The following is an 18646-nucleotide window of genomic DNA, read 5'->3' as shown; positions in this document are numbered from 1 at the left end:
TTTCAGCTACTTGCAGTGGGTAGAATCCAGCCCATCTTTTCCAGTGATAGAATTTCTATGGCAGAACAACTGAGTCAAAATATGATGGGTCCTGGAGCAGAGAATGCGTGTCCTAACATGTAATCTGAAGATGATCAGTCAAGGGTTTTACAATCACAGGGAGTTTTTGGGTCGTTTTTCAAAAGCATCGTTTCCCTGCACACCAGAGAGTAATGACGGTACACATGTGCTCTTCATCCAGTCTACCAGTTCATCTAGTGTTTCCCCAACTCATTGGAAAACTTATATTTAGACAAACCCCTGCACGCCAGTGTTTACAGCAGGTACCCCCTTCAGTGTGGGCTGCACATGGTGACTTCCTTCTAAAGGTTACAGTATGGGAAATAGGGAACTAAAAATAAAAAGTTCACAAAGAGAAACCTGGAAATTGTACCTGAGCCAGGTGATCAGGTGAACTTATTAGTGGTATTTGAGTGGACATGTATATACCCTTGATGTGTGGAAAATGTCACTCACTTCTGTGGTTTTCTTCACAAAAACCCAACTCACATAGAGAGAGATTCTATAATATCCCTGAGGAGTTCTCAAAAGGATCAAGGTCATCAAACACAAGAGAAGTGAGAGGGACTGTCACAGCCAAAGGAGCCTGAGGAGACATGATTTGGCTTTAATATAATGTGTGACATTTTAGGGATGTGGTGAGGGTTGGCTGAGTTGATATATGAAGTGCTCAGAACAGTGTCTGGCACATACTTGATGCTCAAGCCTTGTCTCCTCTGGTGGCTAGAGGGAAACAAGGGGGGAGAGAGGGAGAGGATCACCCTTCCCATCTCCAGGGGATCTTCCTGACCCAGGAATCAAACCTGTGTCTCCTGCCTTGGTAGGCGGATTATTTACTGCTGGGTCACCAGGAAAGCAACCCCAGAATTACTTGTATTTAATTCTGAAACCCATTCAGGAATTTTCTCAGCACAAATTTGGTGTTTGTTAGTGTTGAGCTGTTTGCATCTCAGCACCTGAAGGATGAGTGTCCCGAGCGGGGTGTCCTCTTACGTGAATGCTGCGCTTTGTGACTCTGCTCAGGAATGTGCACTCAGACTCTGGGACAGCTGGTCCAGGAGAGACCTGCAGGGTCATACTCTAACCCTCCATTTACAGGAAACAAGCAGAGAACTATGGAGGTCGAATAACTGGCTCAGTTAGCATAGTTCAAGCAAAATCCAAGTCTGCAAGTTCCCATCCAATGCTCTTTCAGTACATCTTGGACCTGAGTAGGCATTTAGAGAAATTTAGAGCAAACAAAAATTTAAGTACAATAATTTGTTTTCCTCCTGAGACACTGTATCAGTTGCCTCTTGTTGCATAATAAATTATTCAAAAATCAGCTGCTCAAAACAGCAAACATGTATCATCTCCCAGAAGGTCTCTGGTTCTGGGCCTCTTGAAAGGGAACAGTCAGCCCGGGTTGCATCATCTGATGGCTTGACTGGGCCTGCAGGCTGTTGAAATAGGGCCTCCATTTGCAGCCACACGGACCTTTCCACAGGGCTGCTTATAACATGTTGCTTATGTTTGTGCTTAGTCACTCAGTCGTGTCCAACTCTTTGTGGCCCCACGACTACATGGACTATAACCCACCACCCTCCTCTGCCCATGGAATTTTCTAGGCAAGGATACTGGAGTGGGTTGCCATTTCCTACTCCAGAGGATCTTTCTGACCCAGGGATCGAACTCATGTCTCTTGCATCTCTTACACTGGCAGGCAGATTCTGTACTAGTAGCCCCACCAGCGTGCTTATAACATACCAGTTGGCTTTCCCCAGAACAGGTGATCTGAGTGAGAGAGAGCAACAAAGATGGGAGCTGAAGTGAGTTTTATGTCCTAGACTCCAAGTCACACACCATTACATCAGCCTTACTCTCTCAAGTAGAAGTGAACCATTAAGTGTGGCCCACACTCGAAGAAAAAAAATTAAGCTTCATCTTTGGAAGGGAGGGTCATCAAAGCTTTCATATATGTGCTAAAACCAAAATTTAAATTAAATATTTTTTCAGGATTTTTAAAGTCAAATACTAGAGTAGATCGTATATACACTTTAACCATACTATTTTGATTTCCAAAGTGCTACTACCAAACACATCATTATAAATCAACTATATTATAATTAAGCAAAATGAAACAACAACAAAAAAGTGCTAGTACCAACTTAAGCTTTTATCAGAAATGTTTAAGTGTTCATGTAGCTGATGTGTTTGTTCTAAAAATGAAACAAACTCAGCTTAAGGGAAGGAAGTAAGAGTTACTCACTTCCTTGTTTGCACAATCAACCAAGCATTTTCTTTTCAGACAGCTAGTTACTTCTTTTATTTTGCTTTTATTCCATATATCTTGGCATTATATTTTTAGTATATACAAATAGTGCTTCCTTTTAGTATACCTACATAGTATTTTTTTATATGTTTGAAATATCCAAAAATAAGAATAAAGGAAGGAGGAGAGGAGGGAAGGAAGAAAGGAAGGGAGGAAGCAGAAAAGACAAAAGAAAATAAACAATGAAAGAAGAAGAGAGTAATTGGAAATGAGTATAAATAACATTTTCAAGTGGCAAGGAAATAAAATAAATTTAGGCAATGCCTATAGAATAATAGAGACTTACGAGAGCTTTGTTAGTTATCCATTGCTGTGTGTCAAACTACTTCTAAAACTTAGTAGCTTGAAACAATAAATATCTATAGTTAGAGAAAGACAAATATCATACAATATCACTTATATGTGACATCTTAAAAAAAATGAGAAAAATGAGTTTATTTACAAAACAGAAATAGACTCACAGACATAGAAAACAAACTTCCGGTTACCAAAAGAGAAAGATGAGGGGAGATATAAATTAAGAGTTTGGGATGAACATATACTCACTACTACATATAAAACAGGTTAAAAACTACTATATATAAAATAAGTAAAAAACAAGGATCTAGTTTATAGCACAAGGAACTATAGTCAATATCTTGTAATAACCTATAATAGAAAAGAATCTGAAAAAGAATATATATATATACATATATATATATATTTTTACTGAATCACTTTGCTCTACACTGAAAAGTAACACAACATTGTAAATTAACTATACTTCAATTTTTTGGAAAAAATCATCTATTACCTCAAAGAGATAATATGAAACAAGCAAAATGGTGCAAACACTGGTAGGAGAAGTTGGGAAAAGAGAAGGATTTTACAAAATGGAATAAGTATATTGGTATTGGTATACAGATGGAAATTATTTTGTTAGTCCCAGTCCTCCAAGAAACAAGTGCTGGGACTTCCCTGGTGGTCCAGTGGTTAAGAATCCACCTTGCAATGCAGGAGACGAGGTTGGATCCCTGGTCAGGGAACTAAGATCCCACATGCAGCGGAGCAACTAAGTCTGCACACCACAACTAGAGAGTCTGCACACTGCAGCAAAAGATCCTGAGTGCTGCAACCAAGACCCAAAGAAGTCAAATAGATAAATATTTTTTAAAAGGAGAAGGAACAATTGCCAAAATGGGATTAGGATCAGCAGAATTTTATTAAACACTTGTCAGAGAATATGGAGAGGGCATCAGTAAAGATGAGAGCTCGCAGACCAAGATTCAACTCTGATCCCAAGTGACAGACAGAAGGAGAGGTTTACTGGACTCTCCAAGACCATCAGACAATCTGACCAGAGTTAAACAAGGCCAGAGGGAGTACTCAAGTCACAGCTGGTCATCTGGGGACCCCATGTCTCCCAGGAATGAGCCTCCCCTGGTGTCCCTGCTGAGACCAGTTACTGTCTGAGAACAACCCATGGGGAACAGGTGAAGTGAAGTAAAGTGAAGTGAAAGTGTTAGTCACTCAGTCGTGTCTGACTCTTTGTGATCCCATGGACTGTAGCCCACCAGGCTCCTCCATTCGTGGAGTTTTCCAGGCAAGAACACTGGAGTGGGTTGCCATTCCCTGCTCCAGGGGATCTTCCCAACCCAGGGATCAAACCCACATCTCCTGCATGGCAGGCAGATTCTTTACCATCTGAGCCACCAGGGAAGCTGAGCCTCTGCACAGATGCTGCTGTGGATTTCAGAGCACAGAACCCCAGCCCTTGTACCTTACCTAGGAGTGTGACCACAGCTTCACACCTCATGAGTCTGGGCATCTGGAAATCAAATCAACACTTCTGTTACTGGACTTAATTACATCCCTCCCAACCAAATTCTCATGCTGAATACTTAAGACCCATGAGACTGAATTTGAAGATGGGGCCCTCAAGGAGGTAATTGAGGCTAAATAAGACGGTAAAGATTGCCCCAAAATGATAGATCTGGGGCCTTATGATAGATCTGGTTCCATTCAGTTCAGTTGCTCAGTCATGTCCGACTCTTTGTGACCCCATGGATTGCAGCATGCCAGGCTTCTCTGTCCATCACCAACTCCTGGATAGGTCTGGTATCTTTATAAAAAAAAAAAAAAAAGAGGCACCAGGGATAGCTTTCTCCTTCTCTCTCTTCCCACCACCCCTCACTTTTTTTTTTTTTTTTTTTTGGTATGCTCAGCGAAATTTGTGGGATCTTAGTTCCCTAGCCAGGGATCAAACCTCTACCCCCTGCAGTGAAAGCATGGCATCCTAACCACTGGACCATCAGGGAATTTCCTCTCCTTTTCAATTCCCCTTTGCTCACAGAGGAAAGGTTGGTAGCCACAAGAATTCATTGTTGAAAATCTTTAAACTGTTGATACTGAGAATGCCTTTGTGAGGAAGGAAAGTAGAAAAATGTTGAAAGGCTTCTTTTTTACCTCTTCCTCCCAAGGACACAAAACTTCTTCCCCATCTCTGATGCACCTCTCCTCCTGGGGCATCCCCCAGTGCATGGAAATGACTGGGAAGTTCTGCTCCACCAGGAGCTGGGCCAGGGCAATGCAACACTGCACAGACCTCATATGAATCATTATGTGTGTGTGTGTATGTAAGGGGGGGGTTGGCTGGTGTGAATGAGGGGATGTGAGTTCCCAGGCAAGCTGCCTTAAAAATCCCTGAGCCCACAGCCACCCTTGAACATGGCCCTCCACTAGAGGGCCCAGGATGCACCCCACAGACTGGCACAGGCACTCGACCCAAGACTCCCAGGGCCCTGCAGCCAGAGACCCCTGGACCAAGCTCCACCTCTCAGTGGGCAGGCACCAGCCCCAGGATACTCTGGGCCCAGCACCACACACCAGCCTCACGACCAGCCTCACAAACCAGTCAGCAGGCATCAGCCCCATTCACCAGCAGCAGTACAACAGTTCTGGGACTAGAGGTGTGTCTTTGTTTCTGGCCCTGTCTTCTGTTGCGCTGATCTATATGTCTGTTTTTATGCCATCTAGTCGATTAATCTACAATGAAGGGAGCAAGAATATACAATGGAAAAAAAAGACAGTCTCTTCAATAATTGGTGATGGGAAAACTGACAGCTACATGTAAAAGAATGAGATAAAAAAAATTTCCTCATATCATACACAAAAATAATCTCAAAATAAAGACCTAAATGATGTAAAACTGATCAGTCCAAATTGATCACATGGGCCACAGCCTTGTCTAACTCAATGAAACTATGAACCATGCTGTGTAGGGCCACCCAAGAAGGACAGATCATGGTGGAGAGTTCTGATAAAATGTGGTCCACTAGAGAAGGGAATGGCAAACCACTTCAGTGTTCTTGCCTTGAGAACCCCATGAAAAGTATGAAAAGGCAAAAAGATATGATACTGAGAGATGAACTAACTCCCCAGGTCGGTAGGTGCCCAATATGCTACTGGAGAAGAGTGGAGAAATAACTCCAGAAAGAATAAAGAGATGGAGCCAAAGTGAAAACAATGCCCAGTTGTGGGTGCATCTGGTGATAGAAGTAAAGTCCGATACTGTAAAGAGCAATATTGCATAGGAACCTGGAATGTTAGGTCCACGAATTAGAAGTGGTCAAACAGGAGATGGCAAGAGTGAACATCAACATTTTAGGAATCAGTGAACTAAAATGGACTGGAATGGGCGAATTTAATTCAGGTGACCATTATATCTACTACTGTGGACAAGAATCCCTTAGATGAGATGGAGTAGCCCTCATAGTCAACAAAAGAGCCTGAAATGCAGTATGTGGATGCAATCTCAAAAATGACAGAATGACCTCTGTTCGTTTCCAAGGCAAACCATTCCATATCACAGTAATCCAAGTCTATGCCCCAACCAGTAATGCTGAAGAAGCTGAAGTTGAATGGTTCTATGAAGACCTACAAGACCTTCTAGAACTAACACGCAAAAAAGATGTCCTTTTCATCACAGGGGACTGGAATGCAAAAGTAGGAAGTCAAGAGATATCTGGAGTAACAGGCAAATTTGGCCTTGGAGTACAGAATGAAGCAGGGCAAAAGCTAATAGAGATTTGCCAAGAGAATGCACTGGTCATAGCATTTCCACTAGTCACCCTTTTCCAACAACACAAGAGAAGACACTACACATGGACATCACCAGATGGTCAATACTAAGATCAGATTGATTATATTCTTTGCAGCCAAAGATGAAGAAGCTCTATACAGTCAGCAAAAACAAGACTGGGAGCTGACTGTTGCTCAGATCATGAACTCCTTATTGCCAAAATCAGACTAAATTGAATAAAGTAGGGAAAATGACTAGACCATTCAGGTATGACCTAAGGTGAATCCCTTATGATTATACGGTGCAAGTGACAAATAGATTCGAGGAATTAGATCAGATAGACAGAGTGCCTGAAGAACTATGGATGGAGGTTCATGACATTGTACAGGAGGCAGTGATTAAGACCATCCTCAAGAAAAAGAAATGCAAAAAGGCACAATGGCTATCTGAGGAGGCCTACAATAGCTGAGAAAATAAGAGAAGCTAAAGGCAAAGGAAAAAGGAAAGATATACCCATCTGAATGCAGAGTTTCAAATAATAGCATGGAGAGATAAGGAAGCTTTCCTCAGGAATCAATGCAAAGAAATAGAGGAAAACAATAGAATGGGAAAGACTAGAGATCACTTCAAGAAAATTAGGGATACCAAGGGAACATTTCATGCAAAGATGGGCTCAATAAAGGACAGAAATTATATGGACCAAAGATATTAAGAAGAGGTGGCAAGAATACACAGAAGAACTATACAATAAAGATCTTCATGACCCAGATAACCATGATGGTATGATCACTCACCTAGAGCCAGACATCCTGGAATGTGAAGTCAAGTGGGCCTTAGGAAGCATCACTACAAACAAAGCTAGTGGAGGTAATGGAATTCCAGTTGAGTTATTTCAAATCCTAAAAGATGGATGGACTTGGAGAGTATTATGCTTAGTGAAATAAGTCAGAGAAAGACAAATACTGTATGTTATCGCTACATGTAAAATCTAAAAATTAAAATGAACAAATGAATATAACAAAACAGAAACAGACTCACAGATACAGAAACAAACTAGTAATCTGGAGAGAGGGAAATGGGAAGGGGTTAAGATGGGAGTAGGGGAATAAGAGGTACAAACTACTGTGTATAAAATAAATAAGCTACAACAGTATATTGTGCAGCAAAGAAAATTTAACCAATACTTGGTAACAACTTTAAATGAAGTACATTGTTGTTATTTATTTGCTATGTCATGTCCAACTCTTTTGTGACCCCTTGGCCTGCAGTCCATCAGGCTCCTCTGTTCATGGGATTTCCCAGGCAAGAATACAGGAGTGGGTTGCCATTTCCTTCTCCAAAATGGATTATACTCTATAAAAATTTTGGATCTCTATGTGGTACACCTGAAAATAGATGTATGTAAATTAATATAATATGATATGTAAAAAAAACAAAAAAATTTTTTCACTTAAAGTAAATCCAAATATATTTTACATACCCCTCTATTGGTTGCAATTTACAATGTAAAACTGTTAAAAGTAATATTAACTATTTCTGTCTAGTTGGAATAATTAACCTTTACTCACACAGGAGATGGACACTCACTCATCAGAAAAGAGTTCATGAATAGGAATTGGAACTCCGCATTGTCATTATCCTGTAACTATACTCAAGATTCTGTCTATGAAAGAAGAATCCACTGGTCTGCTGCTGTCCAAAATTTCCTTCTGCAATGATAGAAATGTTCTAGATCTACACTTTGCTTATGAAGCTACTGACCACATGGGACTTTTGAGCATTTGAAACATGGCCAGTTCAATGTAGGAACTGAATTCTAAATTTTATTTTATTTTAATAGATTTAAATATAAACTGTTTCATGTGGACAGGGCAGCATTAGAAAAATGAAACAAAGGGTCTGCTATCGCTTTTTAAAAATTCAGTCCATCCATCATTGTTAACAAACCTTTGGCTGGGGCTTGGAGTGAGCGATGTGAGGAAGGTTGGGGGGCGGGGGCGGGGTGGGGCCCGCCTTCCTCTGCAGGCTGGGCGGTTCCCATCAGGGAGGCAGTGTCACCATTGCAACCTCCGTCAGTGAGCGTGTCCCATCCATGAGAAGGGCCAGTGTGGCATCAGTTACTCCAAGACCACACTGGTGTTTCTCAACCTCATGTCCTGGTGTGGGAGCATATGTCTTCATCCCTTAGAACCAGTACGACCACTTCTTTGAAGATGTCTACCCTCTCCTCCCTGCTGTGCTGATCGTAGCTGTAGGAGCTCGGCTCTTCATTACCGGGCTGATTGGCTGCTATGCCACCATCCAGGAAAGCCGCTATGGACCTGCCACGTTTGTCGTCATCCTACTCTTAGATTTTTGTCACAGAAGTTGTTGCAGTGGTTTGGGGATGTGTTTACAGAGCGAAGGTGGAAAATGAGGTTGATCGCAGCATTTGGAAAATATATAAAACCTACGGTGGAACCAACCCTGTGCTGCTAGCTGGGCTATTATGTTCCCAGACAGCTGCCCTGCTGTCTCATTCACAACTCTTCTCACTAAGAAAATACAGACTGGTTCAAAGAAACCAAAATTCAGAATGTCCCTCTTAGCTATTGCAAGGAGACTGCCAGCAGTTGTCATGGCAGTCTGGCCCGCCCCTCTGATCTCTATGCCGCAGGGTATGAGGCTACCGGAAGTTGTGAAGAAACCACCAGAAACCATGAGGCATGTTATCTATGCGCAGTGACAGCTGCAGGTCTCCAGCTACTGGTCGGGCTCTGTGCCTGCATCCTGTTGTGCAGAAGGAGTAGAGAGCCTGCTTACAAGCTCCTCATCACTGGAGGAACCTGTGCACATAGAAAACTCACCTGAGCTTTTTAGTCTTGTTCTGATTTGGAAGGTGAATTGAGCAAGTCCATTCAATAAAGGACAGAAATGGTATGGACCTAACAGAAGCAGAAGATATTAAGAAGAGGTGGCAAGAATACACAGAAGAAATGTACAGAAAAGATCTTCATGACCCAGATAACCACAGTGGTGTGGTCACTCACCTAGAGCCAGACATCCTGGAAAGTGAAGTCAAGTGGACCTTAGGAAGCATCACTACGAACAAAGCTAGGGGAGGTGATGGAATTCCAGTTGAGCTATTTCAAATCCCGAAAGCCAATGCTGTGAAAGAGCTGCACTTAATATGCCAGCAAATTTGGAAAACTCAACAGTGGCCACAGGACTGGAAAAGGTCAGTTTTCATTCCAATCCCAAAGAAGGGCAATGCCAAAGAATGCTCAAACTACCTCACAATTGCTCTCATCTCACATGCTAGTAAAGTAATGCTTAAAATTCTCCCAGCCAGGCTTCAGCAATATGTGAACCGTGAACTTCCAGATGTTCAAGCTGGTTTTAGAAAAGGCAGAGGAACCAGAGATCAAATTGCCAACATCCAGTGGATAATTGAAAAAGCAAGAGAGTTCCAGAAAAACTTCTATTTCTGCTTTATTGACTATGCCAAAGCCTTTGGCTGTGTGGATCACAATAAACTGTGGAAAATTCTGAAAGAGATGGGAACACCACCTGACCAGCCTCTTGAGAAACCTGTATGCAGGTCAGGAAGCAACAGTTAGAACTGCACATGGAACAATAGACTGGTTCCAAATAGGAAAAGGAGTACGTCAAGGCTATATATTGTCACCCTGCTTATTTAATTTATATGCAGAGTACATCATGAGAAACGCTGGGCTGGATGAAGCACAAGCTGGAATCAAGATTGCTGGGAGGAATATCAATAACCTCAGATATGCATATGACACCACCCTTATGGCAGAAAGTGAAGAAGAACTGAAGAACCTCTTGATGAAAGTGAAAGAGGAGAGTGAAAACGTTGGCTTAAAGGTCAACGTTCAGAAAACTAAGATCATGGCATCCAGTCCCATCACTTCATGGCAAATAAATGGGGAAACAGTGGAAACAGTGGCTGACTTTATTTTTGGGGCTCCAAAATCACTGCAGATGGTGACTGCAGCCATGAAACTAAAAGACGCTTACTCCTTGGAAAGAAAGCTATGACCAACCTAGATAGCATATTAAAAAGCAGAGCCATTACTTTGTCAACAAAGTTCCGTCTAGTCAAGGCTATGGTTTTTCCAATAGTCATGTATGGATGTGAGAGTTGGACTATAAAGAAAGCTGAGTGCAGAATTATTGATGCTTTTGAACTGTGGTGTTGGAGAAGACTCTAGAAAGTCCCTTGGACTGCAGGGAGATCCAACCAGTCCATCCTAAAGGAGATCAGTCCTGGGTGTTCACTGGAAGGACTGATGTTGAAGTTGAAGCTCCAGTACTTTGGCAAGCTGATGCGAAGAGCTGACTGATTTGAAAAGACGCTGATGCTGGGAATGATTGAGGGCGGGAGGAGAAGGAGATGACAGAGGATGAGATGGTTGGATGGCATCACTGACTCAATGGACATGAGTTTGGGTAAACTCCAGGAGTTGGTGGTGGACATGGAAGCCTGGCGTGCTGTGGTTCATGGGGTCACAAAGAGTCGGACACGACTAAGGGGCTGAAATGAACTGAATTGAATTGCTATTGGCCTCCTGAGTTCATTTAGTTAAAGCACAGGTACACACACAGGTGTTGGACAGAGCAGCTTGGCTCTTCCTGTGTCTACCTTCCTGCTTACCCACCTATGACTTTTCCTCTGTTCTAGCAGACTCTCCATGTCAGTGAGCGTGTAAGTACCCCGGTAAATGTTCTAATCTCAGAACTGTTTGCGAATTGCTTAATATGGTAGAATTAAAGGCGGACATGGGCCTGCTTCTGTCACCATCAAGCTGTAAGGGAACTGCTGCTGAAGTATCGCCAGGTCCTTTCAGTCTTCACAGGGGAGCCAGAGGTTTTTGGCCAGAGGTTTTTGACAGGAGAGGGAGGCAGTCAGCTGTCTGGTAAAAGTTATTTTAATACCAGATGGTGCCCCTCATCAGTGTCCTTTTTAAAAATATATATCACAGTCCAGTAACTAGCTCAATGGCTATCTTACAAAATGGCTAAAATAGATTTTAGAATCATATGGTGTGTGTCTTGGTTAATCTTCAAAACAGACTGATCTTTAGAACTAGCGGTTTTTAAGCAAAGCTGGCTTTGTGTGTGTGTCTGCTCAGTCACTCAGTTGTGTCCAATTCTTTGTGATCCCATGGACTGTAGCCCACCAGGCTTCTCTGTCCCTGGGATTTTCCCAGCAAGAAGTGGATTGCCATTTCCTCCTCCAGGAGATCTTCCCAACCCAGGCATTGAACTGTCTCCTGTGTCTCCTGCATTGGCAGGTGGATTATTTACTACTGAGCCACCTGGGAAGTCCAAGGAGTGTAATGTATGCACTACTGTTTAAAAACAATTTTTGTGGGTGTGTGCATGTGGCTTTGTATTATTGAGCCCATTTCAATCTAACAAGTCTAAACTTGTTAGAAATAATGTACCCATGTAGACTAGCAAAATAGTATGTAAATGTGATCTCAGTTTTAACTAGAAAAATCTAATTCAATAAACTCTGTATTACCCTCAAAAAAATAAAATAGCTTCGTTATTGTTGTTATTTGGCCACCTTAGGTGGCTTGTTGGATTTTAATTCCCCAACCAGGGATTGAACCCAGGTCCTCAGCAGTGAGAGCTTGAACAGCTAACCACAGGACAGCCAGGGAATCCCCAGCTTTCTTGTTATTATTACCTTTGGAACAAACCCTATTTCAACAAAAATAATGTTATTGAAACTTACTTTGGGGGTAACATTTTCTTATACTGGGAAACTAATCAAATATCTGAATTATATAAAGGACACATTTATCACTGTTCTCTATGAGTATAGAAAAATAGTATCAAATTTTTATTCAAAAAAATTTTTTATTCATATATGAAATAAAAGTACTTTTCCAATTACAGAGTTGGTATAAAGTGAGAAAACTTTCTAAGTATAGTTTTCTATCGAAGAGGTATTTTATAAATAGTTTTGCTGTACTACTATATTTTTTAAATTATACATTTAAATATTAAATCTAGCAATGCTTAAAAGAATGAAAAGACAAGCCATAGACTAGGAGAAAATACCTACAAAATGCATAACTGACAAAGCACTGTTATCTAAAATATACAAAGAACTTAAAGTTCAACAATAAGAAAAAACTTGGTTAAAAAATGGGCCAATGACCTTAACTGATACCTTATGAAAGAAGACATACAGATGGCAGAACAGTACATGAAAAGATGCTCCATACCATATGTCATCAGAAAAGTGCAAATTAAAACAACAAGAGTACTACAACATAGCTATTTGGACAGCCAAAAAGCAGAACACTGAAACACCAAATGCCAATAAAATACAGAGAATAAAGAAATCTCATTCATTGCTGATGGGAATGCAAAATGATACAGTCACTTTGGAAGAGAGTTTGGCGGTTTCTTACAAAACTAAACATATGCTTATACAACCCATTAATTGTGCTTCCTGCTATTTATAAAGAGGAGGTGAAACCATATACACATGGAAACCACACCCAGGTGTCAATTTGTCTATCTTGAGCTGATCTAGCAGAAAAGAACAGCAAGACTTGTGATTTATAAACTTTCCTTTTTGTCTGTAATTTAAGAACTGAAGATTCACATCCACTTTTTGTTGATATTCTCTAAGCTTCACTGTACACACACAACTTCTGTCAGATAGGATTGCACATAATTAGCTGAAAGTTGAACTACTCAAACTAAGATTTCAAGTTAACATTATATCTTTTTTTTTTTTTTGCAGGGGGGGGCCACACTGCAGCATGTGGAACATCCCTGACCAGGGATGGAACCCATGCCCCCTGCAGTGGAAGCACAGAGTCTTAACCACTAGACCTCAGGGAAGTTCAAAGTTAACATTATTTCTGATCAGAAAGTAGAGTGAATAATTTACTTTAAAAATAAAATACATAAAAATTACAAGGACTTTGTCAATCTAACATATGATCTCAAAAGGCAATGGCTAAATTAGGAACCACTCAGCCACTTTCAAAGTATGTTTTTCAAAATGATATTTTTTGCGGTAGCACTGATATACAACAAAGAACTGCACATATGTAAATAAATAATATGATGATACACAAACACCTATGATACCATCGCACAATGGTGGGGGGAAGAATGGAGGCCATTGCGGGCAGGGGTGGGTCAGCCTCCCCACTTTCTCACATTACAGTACAAGAACACAGACACATTCAGACACCTCTACGAAAAGAGGTCTGGGTTCTAAAGTCATAGAGTGGGGGCGTGAACACAGCTTTCTTTGCTCGGTTCCACACAAGCCATCAGTCTCACACTATAGAAGAAAATAATCAAGAATAAATTCAGGTCAGTCATCATAGGTGGAGACATTCTGGACAAATTTCCACTACTCAAAATGTTCAAATCCAGAGCATCCCCATAACCCAACCCCTCTCCCACTTCAGGCCCTCCAGAGTCTCACCTTTAGGAGCCATGAGAGATACATTAGGGCCTCAGATACTGTCTTCTCCTGGGATAGAACAGAACTTGGTCAGAGCCCACGGGAGTTAAGACTAAAGGAGACAATACAGGGTGGGTGAACCCCCCAGGGGGTTCCCATCTACACTATCTCAAGGGTCTCAGGGTGCACCCACACACACACCTGTCCATACTTACTTGCAGTCTGAGTATAACTCCCTCCATCTCCATCTGTGGGTAAAAGACATCATGTGAGAGGCCTCAGGAGAGGCAGAGTCATGAGGTTCTATAGGAAGCCCTTAGTCCTGAATCCTAGGAAAGTTTCCAGAACTGTGAATGCAGATCCAGGGCAGGACTGAGAAACATGAGGAAACAGGGTTTATGGGAACTGTACCAATCCTCTTCTGGATGTCTATACTTAGCTGCTGGAAATCAGATCCCCATTAAGGGAATCATCAAAGTGAGAATGTAATCCTCTTTTACACACATGCCTTTCAAAAGAGTGTTAGAGGGCTTCCCTGGTGGCTCAGTGATAAAGAATTCGCCTGCCAATGCAGAAGACACAGATTCGATCCCTGGTCCAGGAAGATTCCATATGCTGTGGAGCAACCAAGTCCCTGAGCCACAACTCTTGAGCCTGTGCTCTGGAACCCAGGAGCTGCAATTACTGAGCCCACACACCCTAGAGCCAGTGCTCCACAACAAAAGAAGCCATCGCAATGAGAAGCCGGGCACACAACGACTAGACAGTAGCCCCCGGCTCTGCAACTAGAGAAAAGCCTGTGCAGTAACAAAGACCCAACGCAGCCATGAATAAATAAATAAAATTATTTTTTAAAAAGAGTGTTAGAAACAGGACCTCAGACTGGGTAAGTATGTCTATGTAGGTGGTGCCTCCCAGCACTGAGGCAAAAGACTGGACATTTTCTGTCCTGAAACCCCCTGGGGGCACAAGAAAACTCAGATTTCACTCTTCTCCCTACCTGAGCGTTTCTTCCTCCAGATCACAGCTCCAGCAACCACTGCCAACACGAGGAGAACCAGGCTAACAATGATGCCCATGATGGGGATGGAGGGCTGAGGAGGTTCTGTGGAGGAAAGGGAAGGGCCCTGACCTCAGGCTTGAGCCCTGACCTTACTGAACTGAGTCCTGAAGGGCTCCTGCTTTATCTGAGAGGAAGCTCCACCCCACCCTGCTCCTTACCCCATCTCAGGGTGAGGGGCTCCTGAAGCCCCTCATGCTGCACACGGCATGTGTATCTCTGCTCCTCTCCAGAAGGCACCACCAGGGCTGCCCACTTCTGGAAGGTTCCATCCCCTGAAGGCCTTGTCTCCACAAGCTCCATGTCCTGGGTCTGGTCCTCCCCGTCACGCTGCCAGGTCAGTGAGATCTCCGCCCGGTAGAAGCCCAGGGCCCAGCACCTCAAGGTGATCTCACGGTCAGAGATGGGGTGTCGGGTCACATGGGTCTTTGGAGGAACTGAGGAGAAAGGTGAGAAAATTTAGGAACTTTGTATTAACTCTAACAGGCCACATGAGCGGGCACTTCTGTGACCATTCTGAGAACGGAGGGAATAAATGGTGTGAGAGGTGAGAGTGCAGAAGCCAGACATGAGCCTGGACCCTAGGATATGGGAAAACTTCTTATGTTTTGAGAAGTTCTAGAAACAGGATAAGACAGCCCAGGGTAGGAGGCTCCAGGTCTCTGAGTGAGACGATACAAACTTCTGGTCCTGACCTAGGTGAAGACCGAGTTGACTCAAAAAATCTGGAGTCAGGTGGCCAGTGAAGAAGGCATGGGGCAGAGAAAAAGGTGAGAGAGTGAAGCACTAAGACTTGGGCCAAAGTCAAAGAAATCTGTTAATAAATTATTTCAGAGACCTCCACATCCAGAGAGACAGAATCCTTTAATTGTCCTGAGAAGGACATTTGGTTTTTAGGCAGTCTCACAGAACACAGCAAAAACAAGGTGCAAAGAATACCTGTTAAGTAAATCAATGTAACGATGTATTTAAATCTGAGAGTGTCACTGCTTTAGAATTCTTTACGTCTGCTTCTTTTCTGCACCTCTTGCTTCTCTAGCTCTTCTCTCTGTCTCTCACATCGCTCATCCCCCTTAGTCTCCACCAACTTCTCATCCCTGAATTGTGGCACAAGAACCATCATCTCACCTGCCACCGATAGACTATTCTCTACACAGTGGTCAGGAGTGTCATTTCAGACACTGGGTAAGAATCTGTAAGCCTTACTCTAAGGATCCAAGTGGTGGGGGAGAGGGGGAAGAATTCTAGTGTCAAGCCTATGCTTCTCCCCTGTAGGTTGGGCTAGTTGGAGGTACAGCCGCAACCTGAGGTGAGATCTGGGAGGGCCCGGGGCCCCTCGTACCTGCGCGCAGCCCCATCTCCTTCCCCTTCTCCAGGTATTTGCGGATCCAGTTCACGCACTCGGTCTCCAGGTATTCCCGATACTGTTTCGCGACTCCCTCCGCCTCCCACTTGCGCCGGATGATCTGAGCCACCGTGCCCGCCGCGGACCAGGAGCGCATGTCCTCGTTCAGCGTGATGTAATCCTCGCCGTCGTAGGCGAAGTGCTCGTACCCTCGGACCAAGCGGCCGTCCGGCCCGACATCGCAGCCAGACATCCAAAGAAAACTGTGCGATTCTGCCCCGCCCCCGCGGTTAGCGCCGCCCACTTTGCCCCGCCCAGCGCTCAACCTAGCCCCCCTCCGGCTCCAGACTCACGGGCAGTGATTGCTCAGAGCCCGTTTTTTTCTTCTAAATTGAAAACGCAATCCCTGTGAATCCTAGTTCCTACAGTGCTCTTCCCAGACCGAAGAGAGGTCGGAGGATCTCCTGACCTCGGGGCGAAACCTCGGACCCGGGAACTCATGGGGACCTCGGCTCATCGCAGCGGAATGCAGGGCTTGAGACTCACCCAACTCGCTGTGGTTGTGGTTGCCAACGATGACCTGCAGGTTCGACCGCGAATCCTGCGAATGTTCTCTGGCTATGCTGGTGTGCCAGTCCCAGTACTCCGGCCCCTCCTGCTCAATCCACGGCGCCCGCGGCTCCACCCTCGGATTCGCGGCGTCGCTGTTGTATCTTACGAACTGTGTGTCGTCCAAGTAACCGACAGATTGATAAAGGTCCCTCCCGAGGACAGGACGCGATACCAAAATGTGGAAGTACCTCAAGGAGTGGACCCCCGGGACCGGGAGGGGCTGCCACCCGGCCCGACGCTCCTTCGGGCGCGGGTCCCCATGTCCGAGGTGAATGTGACCTGTAAGGGAGAAGGGGACGAGAGGGCGTGCGAGACGGAAAAGGCCCGGTGGGAGACTCGAGTGGTGAGAGGAGAGGGCTGCAGGCTCGGAAGGGACAGGGGAGGGTCCGGACGGGACGGGGGCGAGGTAGTGAGTCTGGTCTCGGGGCCATAGAAACGCGTCTTCCCCGGCTGTCCTTCGCCCCAGACAGGCGGTCCCCTGGCTTCTCCTGCAGAGGCTATTTCGTCTCGACCCCGCACTCACCCGCCCAGGTCTCGGTCAGGGCCAGGGACCCCGAGAGCAGCAGGAGGAGGGTTCGCGGCTCGGTGACCTGCATTCTTGGGATCTGGGGCGAATGTGAGTTCGGACTAGTCTGAGAACTTCATAACAGGGAACCGCGGTGGCGCTGATTGGCTTCTCTAGAAACCAGTAGACCGAGGCCCGGAGCAGCGTCATAAGTGTCCAGGAAGAAGTACCTGACACGGGTTGTGAGAGAGAGAAGTGAAACTGTGGGGAGGGAGATGGGGAATCGCCAGTGCTTAGCTTCGGTGTCCCAGAGGCCAACCCCTGACCCTAGAACCTGAGACCTTGAGCGCTGCGCCCAGGGCACCTGGGACTTTGTGGCCCGCCCCTCTCCTCGAGGCTGCACCAAGAGCCCTTTGTCACAGTCTCCCTAGCGTTGGGACTGTTTGAGAAAACCAAGGTGAAACCCCCAGGCTGGACTCAGCCCCTTTGTCTTCCCTTCCCCAGTTCCCTCTCCCTGACTTGCGTCCCTATTCACTCATCCCTCGGGCACTCTCTTAGGAAAAACAAACTTCCAAGGAATAGGGTGCCAGAGAGCAATCTGGTCTTCGGAAAGCTGGTGAAGAAACAATGGGATACTCATTAAACTGGGGGCAGTTGTATATGTAGAGATTCCTATAGAGACCAGTTTCCTGTTTGCTTGTTAACCATAATCCTGATGTCCCCTGAATGATTGAGCATCTAATCTGTAAAAGTAATGATTTTACCCTTCCCATTTGAATGGAATAACCATTCAAATAACCTCTGCAATAACCAAAGTTCATAACTTCACTTTCCCAAACTGTGGCTCCAGGCTTTTATACTTTAAAATTACCTTTATTCCATAGCCCTGAGTTTTCCTGTCGGAGTCTCAGCACATGGTCAATACAGAAAAGCACGTGGAAGCACAGTTTCTTCCTGCCTAAGACCCGTGCCTAGGCGGGAATTTACTACAGTGACTAGGTGATGACAGGAGAGGCTAAACCATTGAAAGAAGACTTTGTACTAATTACACTTTCAGAGAGGAGGGGGCATGGCACACCACACAGGGCCACAGGGGGAAGCACCAAGGTTGGCCAGAAGGTCAGGGAGAGGGAGAAAGCATGGCTCAGAAACTTTCATGGCGTTTTCCTCAGGGCTGAGGGGAAAGCAAAGGAGGGCTAGAGAAACATCTTAGGATTGGCTGGTTTGAATAAGGTCATTGGCAGGT

At 44.4% G+C, this 18646-nt stretch overlaps 1 protein-coding gene and 1 pseudogene across 2 annotated transcripts; one reads left to right on the top strand and one right to left on the bottom strand.

The window, feature by feature from the left end:
- The first annotated feature begins 5102 nt into the window (after nucleotides 1-5102).
- On the top strand, nucleotides 5103-9281 carry LOC133059259 (tetraspanin-3-like; annotated as a pseudogene).
- Nucleotides 9282-12335: 3054 nt separating this feature from the next.
- LOC133059679 (BOLA class I histocompatibility antigen, alpha chain BL3-7-like) lies at nucleotides 12336-17533 on the bottom strand. 2 transcript variants are annotated; one of them, XM_061147118.1, is made up of 9 exons: nucleotides 17419-17510; nucleotides 17084-17174; nucleotides 16830-17004; nucleotides 16281-16556; nucleotides 15100-15375; nucleotides 14879-14983; nucleotides 14094-14126; nucleotides 13900-13947; nucleotides 12336-13752 (listed from the first exon to the last, which is right to left on the bottom strand). In XM_061147118.1, exons 4-8 carry the CDS (start codon nucleotides 16534-16536, stop codon nucleotides 13931-13933), a joined length of 687 nt encoding a protein of 228 aa, XP_061003101.1. In that variant the 5' UTR covers nucleotides 16537-16556; nucleotides 16830-17004; nucleotides 17084-17174; nucleotides 17419-17510; the 3' UTR covers nucleotides 12336-13752; nucleotides 13900-13930. The 2 variants fall into 2 exon arrangements, with proteins under 2 accessions (XP_061003101.1, XP_061003100.1); XM_061147117.1 differs by having other exon boundaries at nucleotides 16830-17174; nucleotides 17419-17533.
- Nucleotides 17534-18646: the final 1113 nt, after the last annotated feature.

Source organism: Dama dama, chromosome 7 (assembly GCF_033118175.1).
Source record: "Dama dama isolate Ldn47 chromosome 7, ASM3311817v1, whole genome shotgun sequence".
NCBI classification, from domain to species: Eukaryota; Metazoa; Chordata; class Mammalia; order Artiodactyla; family Cervidae; genus Dama; species Dama dama.
This window is presented reverse-complemented; position numbering and strand designations above follow the sequence as displayed.